Source organism: Piliocolobus tephrosceles, chromosome 9 (assembly GCF_002776525.5).
Source record: "Piliocolobus tephrosceles isolate RC106 chromosome 9, ASM277652v3, whole genome shotgun sequence".
Taxonomy (NCBI): Eukaryota; Metazoa; Chordata; class Mammalia; order Primates; family Cercopithecidae; genus Piliocolobus; species Piliocolobus tephrosceles.
In genome coordinates, this window is record NC_045442.1 from 29,580,271 (window position 1) to 29,589,729 (window position 9,459).

At 50.6% G+C, this 9,459-nt stretch overlaps 1 protein-coding gene across 1 annotated transcript in view; it reads left to right on the top strand.

Annotated features, from left to right (window-relative positions):
- The window catches only part of COL17A1 (collagen type XVII alpha 1 chain), a 55,968-nt gene that overhangs the window by 27,723 nt on the left and 18,786 nt on the right, over window positions 1–9,459 (top strand). The window contains exons 16-25 of the mRNA XM_023206580.2: window positions 1,062–1,106; window positions 2,100–2,297; window positions 3,278–3,496; window positions 3,855–3,884; window positions 4,278–4,304; window positions 5,168–5,194; window positions 5,304–5,366; window positions 6,169–6,273; window positions 8,147–8,209; window positions 8,844–8,879. Of these exons, the coding sequence (XP_023062348.2) occupies window positions 1,062–1,106; window positions 2,100–2,297; window positions 3,278–3,496; window positions 3,855–3,884; window positions 4,278–4,304; window positions 5,168–5,194; window positions 5,304–5,366; window positions 6,169–6,273; window positions 8,147–8,209; window positions 8,844–8,879 (813 nt within the window). The remainder of the gene's footprint in view (window positions 1–1,061; window positions 1,107–2,099; window positions 2,298–3,277; window positions 3,497–3,854; window positions 3,885–4,277; window positions 4,305–5,167; window positions 5,195–5,303; window positions 5,367–6,168; window positions 6,274–8,146; window positions 8,210–8,843; window positions 8,880–9,459) is intronic.

Sequence of the window (9,459 nt, forward strand, 5' to 3'; positions counted from 1 at the left end):
GCCACCACACGCAGCTAATTTTTTGTATTTTTAGTAGAGACAGGGTTTCACCGTGTTAGCCAGGATGGTCTCGACCTCCTGACCTTGTGATCCGCCCGCCTCGGCCTCCCAAAGTGCTGGGATTACAGGCGTGAGCCAACGCGCCTGGCCCAACTGTAAGTCTTTAAAGTTAGCAGTTTCTAACATTTTAGGGGTAGGTCTAGAGCTGTGGAGTCAAAAGATCCTTTTCAGAATCTGAGGAAAGGTATGAACAAATTGCCCAGTAAATTCTACACATGCCCACAAACACTCAACTTTCTTACTTTTTTTTTTTTCTTGAGAAGGAGTCTCGCTCTGTTGCCCAGGCTGGAGTGCAATGGCGTGATCTCAGCTCACTGCAACTTCTCCCTCCTGGGTTCAAACGATTCTTCTGCTTCAGCCTCCCAAGTAGCTGGGACTACAGGCATGTGCCACCACACCCAGCTAATATTTTTGTATTTTTAGTAGAGATGGGGTTTCACTATCTTGGCCAGGCTGGTCTCGAACTTCTGACCTCGTGATATGTCCGCCTCAGCCTCTCAAAGTCCTGGGATTACAGGTGTGAGCCACTGTGCCCAGCCAAACACTCAACTTTCAAATAGCATCACGGACTGAGGAACAATCCTCCTCCAAGCTCATCCTTCTCATTCCCAATTCCTTCCACCCCAGGTCGGGAACTTGTGTTCAGAGTCCCTTAACCAAGAAATCAGAGTCATTTCTCACAACCACACTTATTGTTTGAATGCAAGTGGCACCCATAACTTGGTGTTCCAAAAAATGTTTTGAGGTGTAAAGGTTTAAGGTCATAAGAGAATTAAAACATGGTACTTTCTCCCACCATTAATTGTTTGCTAAGCCATGTCTTCATGGATGTAATTATCACAAACATCAGATTAGTGAGGACTGAGCTGCTGGATGTTCCTGCACGTCATTGAAAGCACGTTTATTAAGAAAGTAAAGGATTTAAAAATGGCTACTCCATAGGCAGAGCAGCCAGCTCCTCCAGTTTAAAAACTCAGGTCAAAACCTGTTTGTCCTTTCAGGAGACCTGAAGACTGTGTCCACAAAGGGCAAGACCACCACTGCAGGTAGGTGAGAACCACGAACCCTGCAGTGACAGGATCCAATGGGGCTGCCTGTGGCTAATGGACCAGATGACAGTCCCTTGCCTGGAAGCAGTGCACAGAAGCCACCAGACTCTAAAGAGTTTCCCTAAAGGCTCAGAAGGGAGCAGGGTGGGGGTCAGGGGAGTGGCAGGCTGTGGGTCAGAGGTGGCAGCAGAAGGAGCTTAGCTCAGGAGATGAAGCTAACAGGCCTCCCGCCCCCAGCTGCCCCTAATTAACACTTGCTAATTAGGTTGTCTCCTAACCCAACAGTGCCACTGTGTCTTAACACAACAGTGCGACTGTGTCTTTACACAGCAGCTCAAGAAGAGACTAAGCCATGCACGCCTCCAGCCCCTTAGCGTTTCCTCATTTCCTTCCACCGCCTTTTGATAGAAGCAGGTCAGCTCTTACCACCCCATTTTAGAGAACTAAAAACACTTTTCATTACAAAAAGACATTGTTTTAATTCACTGGGCACCCCTGAAGAGCTGAGTATAATTCTAGGCGCTGTGAGGATTAAAGAAAGCACTGTGTGAACTGAGGCACGGAGATGGGAACGCTTTAGGTTTGGGTCCAATCAGATGCAGATCAATGCTATATTCAAAATAAAGATGTTTAAGCCTCATGCTGTGCTGCTAACTCCTCTACTATTTTGCGTGCCTTGTCCCCTTTCATTCAACAACCTTCCCAGGAAGTAGGCAATCCTTTAACCCCATGTTATAAAAACAGAAACAAAGGTGAAGTGACCTTCTCAGGGTCACACAGCTGAAGCCAGGATTGCCAGACTTCTGGTCAGCACCAGCCAGGCCCTGTGCTCAGTCCAGGAGCCAGCCCTGTCCCATGTTGAACAGCACAGGAACTTCAAAGCCCCCAGTCACAGTCACTAAGGTCAGAAAGTCACCAAAAGTCAGAGAATCTGGAGGGAAAAGGCAGGAGCCGCCTGCATTTGCTTCATTTTCTCTGACTCTTCCACAGGTATCCACAGCTACGGCAGCGGTGGTGTTGGTGGCAGTGGAGGAGGTGGCAATGTTGGTGGTGCTGGCGGTGGCCCTTGGGGAGCGGCGCCAGCCTGGTGCCCCTGCGGCTCCTGCTGCAGCTGGTGGAAGTGGCTGCTGGGCCTGCTGCTCACCTGGCTGCTCCTCCTGGGGCTGCTCTTCGGCCTTATTGCTCTGGGTATGTGGCGAAGGCAGCAGGGCAGCCTGTATGGTAGGAGGCAGGCCGGCCCCACTGCCGGTCAGAAGGGCAGGAATCTGTGAGTGGGCCCATGTGTTAGGGGGCGAGGGGACCTGAATGCATTGGTGCAGACCCTTGTTACCACAGATGAGGAATCTGAGGCCCCAGGAGGTACCTGGCCAAGGACATGCTGCCACTTAGTGGTGGAGCTGAATTTGGATGCAGCACCTGATGCCCAGCCCCACCCTCGCTGCACCGTAGGCCCTGCTCTAAGCACCTGGCTGCCCATAGTAACAAGGTCAGGATTTTCCTAGTCTTTTTTATTTTTGCTGTTTCCAAGCAGCCATATCTATTTCTTTTCTTTTTCTTTTTTTCTTTCTTTCTTTCTTTTTTTTTTCTTTGGGGACAGAGTCTTGCTCTGTCCCCCAGGCTGGAGTACAGTGGTACAATCTTGGCTCACTGCAACCTCCGCCTCCCGAGTTCAAGTGGATTCTCCTGCCTCAGCCTCTCGAGTAGCTGGGACTACAGGCGCATTCCACCACGCCTGGCTAATTTTTTTTATTTTTGATAGAGATGGGGTTTCAATGTGTTAGCCAGGATTGTCTCGATCTCTTGACCTCGTGATCTGGCCCCCTCGGCCTCCCAAAGTGCTGGAATTACAGGCCTGAGCCACCGCGCCGGCCAGCCATATCTATTTCTATCAGCACTCACACCACCTCACAGGGAGAGTGAGGACAAGCTTTGCCACCCAGCTCATATGAGAAGACTGACTCCCAGGCCAGGTTTCTTTAAGGCTCTGTTGTGATGCTGAGCAGCTAATCCTGCTGGTGGCCACGGCGGACTGTCTCTGCATGAGTATTCTAGTGTGAAGAAGCCACCACAGGCCCCAGTCCCTTGTGTCAGGCCCCCCACGAGGAGCGAGTGTGTGAAAGGTGAAGGACCGGGCCCTCAATGATACAATCTGTGTCTGTTTGTTGCAGCCGAGGAGGTGAGGAAGCTGAAGGCTCGTGTGGACGAGCTGGAGAGGTTCAGGAGCAGCATGCTGTCTGACGAGAAGCTGGAGAGAAGCAGCAAGGCCCGCCTCCAGGGCATGGCACCCACAGTGGGAGCAGACCTGGACAAAATTGGGCTGAACAGCAACAACCAGGAGGTGCTCTGGATGTTCGTGAGGAACAAGCTAATGACGGAACAGGAAAATGGTGAGAGCATCGCTGGGCACAGGGCCAGTTCCCCTGAGTCCCTTTCTTCTTTGCATGTATGTGGTATGTGGGCATGTGCTGTGGGCACCATCATCGAGCCCACTCTCAGCCTCTCTCCTCCTCCGATCCTCTCAATAGTCCTGAGAGGTAGGTGGGACCACGACTGTGGTCCCACTTTACTCCTGGGAAAACTGAGTTCTGGAAAGAAGAATTGCCCAAGATCACCGGACTAGCCAAATTTAGAGTCTGATCTCTAGTCTTTGCTTCAGTTTCTTCTTCCCATACCATGATCCCCTTATTGTGTGTGTGTGACGGACAGGAGGTGTGAAGCTGACTCAGGATTTGCTTTCCCTTGCAGGAAATCTCCGAGGAAGCCCTGGCCCTAAAGGTATTGCCATGGATTGAACCTTGTCTCTGATTCATTTCCTGCAGTTGGAAGCGAGTTTTCTGGGTGGATTAGAAACCTTTTTCTTTGTTTTAAATGGGAGGATGAAGAGCTGAATGATCTTATGGTATCTGTTGGTTCTTTGTTCTAAATGGGAGGATGAAGAGTTGAATGATCTTACGGTATCTGTTGAGAAGGTTGAGATTTGGTTTTAGAGTCAGAATATCTTAGATAAGGAAGCATCTAAGAGAAGCCCAGCAATGAGCCCAAGTGACATAGACTGGGACTGGGAGGGACTCACTCACCTTGAAATACAGTTTACTCTGCCATACAAGGCAGAGTATGGCCTTTGGGTTCTTGCCCTGTCTCACAGTTTTCGTATCTTTCTGGTTTCAGGTGACATGGGAAGTCCAGGACCTAAAGGTAATTATAACATGGGCATTTTTACCTTAAATATTAGCAAGTGTTAATTGTTTCAAACAATCAGCAAGTGTCAGAAAACCCACCTTGCACTCCAAGAAGTAATTTGACAACAGATGGGACAGGCATGTGAGGAGGAGAGGTTTCCAATCCCAGGGACCTTTGGTTGGACACAGAGCAGCTCTCCTTGGTCCAGCTGACCAGAGTTGGAGAGCTTCCGTGTGCACAGGAATCTCCAAAAGAATTTGGGCCCCATTCCCCGAGCCTCTGACTCAGGGGGTATGGATGTGGGCAGGAGTCTTTATCTTAGTCACCCTCGGTGATTCTGCAGCCAGAAGAATACTGAGCACCACGTTCAAGATGACAGGATCCCACCTCTCTCCAGCTCCCCCCTCACTTCCTAGGCAACCCCAGTCCAGGAAGTCAGCTCCTCCACTTTGGAGCCCTCGAGTCTCTTTTTTCCCTTCAGATCCTTGCCACCCACACCTTCGTATATACCTGGGTCATTGTCCCAGCGCTCCTTCCCCAAGGCTCCAGCCTGCACTCCCTTCCTGACCATGTTAGGGATGGGGACTGATGCTGCCAGAGTGCCCGAACCTGCAGTTGTCAGATAAAATACAGGACTCCCAGTTAACTTTGCAGATAAACAACAAATAATTTTTCACTATAACTTGTCCCAAATATTTAATGGGACATACTTATAACTAAAAATATATGTTGTTTATCTGCAATTCAAATGTAACTGTACATCTGCATTTTTATTTGCTAAGTTTGGCAACCCTACCCGAATCCCACTAGTGACTTCTTTGGGGAATTGGGCACAGTCCTCTGGCTGACCACTCTCTCTTTTGCCTTTGTTCCTGCAGGAGATCGAGGGTTCCCTGGGACTCCAGGTACGTACTCTCTGATGACCTCCAGCGCTGCCGGTGATGCACCTGCTCAGTCCTAGCTGATGGCTTCTGGGAGGAAAACAGGAGCTGAGATACTCTTGTGTGTCCACAGGTATCCCTGGGCCCTTGGGCCACCCAGGTCCAGAAGGACCAAAAGGTCAAAAAGGCAGTGTGGGTAAGAAACACATTTTTCTTTATTCATTTATTCCTCATTCTTTCATTCATTTAATAAACATTCATTAAGTGCCTGCTGTATGCGAGGCCCTGTTTTAGGCTCTGGAGAGACATCAGTGAACCAAACAGAGAAACCCTGCTGTTGTGGAGCTGAGATTTGGGTTGGGGAGAAAGACAGTAACTGTGAAAAATAGTGAAGTCTGTAGCAGGTTGGGATGATGAATGACACGGGAAAGAAGAGCCTGGAGGGATTTTGCAAATGAGAGCTGGGGAGGGTAATTTTACACAGGGAAGTCAGGGAAGGCCTCTCTGAGAGGCTGCCATTTGAGCAAAGATTTTTGAGCAAAGATTTTTCATTTTGAGCAAAGAAGGGCAAGAAGGAGCCAGGCAGGAGAGATCTAGGGAAAACATTCCAGGCAGAGGGAGCAGCCAAGGCCAAGGCCCCAGGGCAATTTTCAAGGAGCATCAGGGAGGAGGAGACATCTGAGCTGGAAAGTCCAAAGGGATGGGCCGAGAGGAGGCAGGCTGTGTGGGGCCTCAGAGGCCAGTATAGGGACTTCGGCTTTGACTCTGGGTGAGTTGAGAAGCCTTGTGCAGGTTTGGGGCAGAGGTAGAACATGATCTACTCACATTTTCAAAGAGCCACTCTGCCTTCCAGGTTGAGCCAAGGCTATGGGGTCCAGGAGAGAAACAGGGAGGCCAGGGAAGGGCTCCGGGCAAGTGTCTGCAGTGGAAGGCTGCCTGTGGAGCCCTCAGCTGGCGCACGGGATCCTAACTTGGAGGCTGGCCATCCTTGTCTTTAGGAGATCCCGGCATGGAAGGCCCCATGGGCCAGAGAGGGCGAGAAGGCCCCATGGGACCTCGTGGTGAGCCAGGGCCTCCTGGGTCTGGAGAGAAAGGGGAAAGAGGTAAGAGGCGATTCCTTCCCTGGCAGAGTTAGCTAGGCCTGTGCTTCCTTCTCTCCGTCAACACCCATCCCTCCTTCATTCTGTCTCTCTCTCCCTCCTTCCTTCATTTACTGAGCGCTCACCCTGAGTCAGGGTCTGTGCTAGGCCCTGCAGAGACGTTCGGCATGGGCTGGGCTGCAGGGCCAGTCCTAGGGCTGAGGACCCATCTGACATCCCTGGAATCCACAGGGAAAGTGGTCATAGGAGCAGTAGCCTTCCCAGAGTTGGATGGTAAGGAGGGTGAGGAATCAGGCCAAGGTGGGGCTCAGCGGGCAGGGCAGAGCAGAGTTCATTGTAAGGTGGAGTAGTGCACAGACCTTTGAGCCTCTCTGTAGGGAAAAGAAAGAGAGATCAGACACTGTGTCTATGTAGAAAGGGAAGACATAAGAAATTCCATTTTGATCTGTACCTTAAACAATTGCTTTGCTGAGATGTTGTTAATTTGTAACTTTGCCCCAGCCACTTTGCCCCAACCTTGAGCTCACAAAAAAACATGTGTCCTATGGAATCAAGGTTTAAGGGATCTAGGGCTGTGCAGGACGTACCTTGTTAACAAAATGTTTACAAGCAGTATGCTTGGTAAAAGTCATCGCCATTCTCTAGTCTCAATAAACCAGGGGCACAATGCACTGTGAAAAGCCGCAGGGACCTCTGCCCTGGAAAGCTGAGTATTGTCCAAGGTTTCTCCCCATGTGATAGTCTGAAATATGGCCTCATGGGATGAGAAAGACCTGACCATCCCCCAGCCCGACACCCGTAAAGGGTCTGTGCTGAGGTGGGTTAGTAAAAGAGGAAAGCCTCTTGCAGTTGAGATAGAGGAAGGCCACTGTCTGCTGCCTGCCCCTGGGAACTGAATGTCTCGGTATAAAACCCGATTGTACATGTGTTCAGTTCTGAGACAGGAGAAAAACCACCCTATGGCGGGAGATGAGACATGTTGGCAGCAATGCTGCTTTGTTATTCTTTACTCCACTGAGATGTTTGGGCGGAGATAAACATAAATCTGGCCTACATGCACATCCAGGCATAGTACCTCCCCTGGAACTTAATTATGACATAGATTCTTTTGCTCACATGTTTTTTTGCTGACCTTCTACTTATTATCACCCTGCTCTCCTACTGCATTCCTCTTGCTGAGATAATGAAAATAATCATCAATAAAAACTGAGAAAACTCAGAGACCGGTGCCAGTGCAGGTCCTTGGTATGCTGAGTGCCAGTCTCCTGGGCCCACTGTTGTTTCTCTATACTTTGTTTCTGTGTCTTATTTCTTTTCTCAGTCTCTCATCCCACCTGAGGAGATATACCCATAGGTGTGGAGGTGCAGGCCACCCCTTCACCTCTCCTGGCTGGAAGGAGGCCAGGAGGGAGGTAGGGAAGGCCCCAGATGTAGATTCAGTGCTGGAGGGACTGGGGAAGGTGTTGCAATTCCACCCTTAACTATTAGACTGCTTTTGTCCGGGGAAACCAAGACAGATACCAGAAATCCTCTTAATGCTAACAGACTGTGAGCAGGAAGCTTTATTTTCAGTTTTACTTTCTCTTTAAAATATTGCTGAACCAGACAGTAAAATTTATTGAGTGCCTACTAGGTGCCAGACTCCATAGACTATAAAGTATCTGGGGGTAGGAACTGAAGGAGTTGTGCTGATAAGTGACCTCACTGGGGCACCAATTGAATCCAAGACCACTAGCAGGGTGGGAAGCATCCCCTCCAAATGACAGTGCCATTTGACATGGTTTCTTCTGCTGGGCAGGTCCTGTAGGTCTCCAAGGGTAGGGGGCAGCCACACTGGGGCCTCTCCTAAAGTGTTCATCCCTCCATTTCTCCTCAGGGGCTGCTGGTGAACCAGGTCCTCACGGCCCACCTGGTGTCCCAGGTTCTGTGGGTCCCAAAGGTAAGTCCAGTGTGCAGGGAGGAATCAGTTTCCTAGAGGAGAAGGCACATTCAGGATGGATCACAGAGAAGAGGCCCTGGGACCCCAGACAGCCCTAACCGCCTACCCCAGGCCTATGCAGGGGTGGTGGGTGGGTCCAAAGAGCATCCCCCAAAAAAGCAGTCTCTGGAGAGTCAAGACTGGCGCTGTAAGTTTAGTCCCATAATGGGCTTGGGGCCATGTTTCCATCTCTCTTCAGTGGCCCCATTATGTGATCCCTAAGCAGGTCGATGGATCATTCAGGAAATCAGAAATTAGACCATTTCCTTGACTGACTGCAGCCCAGATGCACACATCAAAAGTAACATGTCTGGACAACCCAGGGAGAATGGGCCCTTCTCAAAGCCCAAATGTTCTACTGCCCCAGCCCAAATGTTCTACTCTGAGCAGGAAAGAGCAAGGGGTAGTTTGATCCCACCCAGCTGCGGCCCCCTCCCTAAGGAGGACATGCACTGGGGTCACTCCTGGCCTGCAATACACTCACACAGCCCTCACCTGGAAGACAGCATCCCCCAACCCCCACCTGCCCTTCACCGGGGCCAGATGTCCCCACCTGTACCTGCCCCTCTGCTGATTGCTGTCTCGTCCTCCTCAGGTTCCAGCGGCTCTCCTGGCCCACAGGGCCCTCCAGGTCAGTGTGCTGCTTCTTGTAAACAGGTTGTATTTCTGGGGCAAAGGTGGCAATGTTAAAAGGAAAACTAAATATTTTTAAAGCCAAAGAAGCAATTATAGAGCAAGCCTCCCAGAGATACAGAATTCAAGTCTGCTTGTGTGTCCTCTGTGGCAGAGGCTGGGCTCCCTGATGTGTCCTGTCCAGATCCCTTCTGACCTGGCTTAGGGCTTGAGACCCTCCAGCAGCCTCAGAAATGGAAGTCCCCACCCTGCCTCCATTTGAGCAAGCACCTGCCTCTGTCTTGTCCCCTGTGGCCACAGAGCTTGTCCTGCTGTCTTGAAAATCTTGAGCTGTGGCCGGTGCCTCTGCCAAGGCTCTACAATGTGTTCTAGTGCCTGTTCATCAGCAGGGGCAAGGAACCTGGGCCAAAATGACTTACAAAGGACTTGGGAAGGAGTCCATGGAAAGCATCCTTTGACTTTTACTATAGGATGTGTGCATGTGGCCGGGCGCGGTGGCTCAAGCCTGTAATCCCAGCACTTTGGGAGGCCGAGATGGGCGGATCACGAGGTCAGGAGATCAAGACCATCCTGGCTAA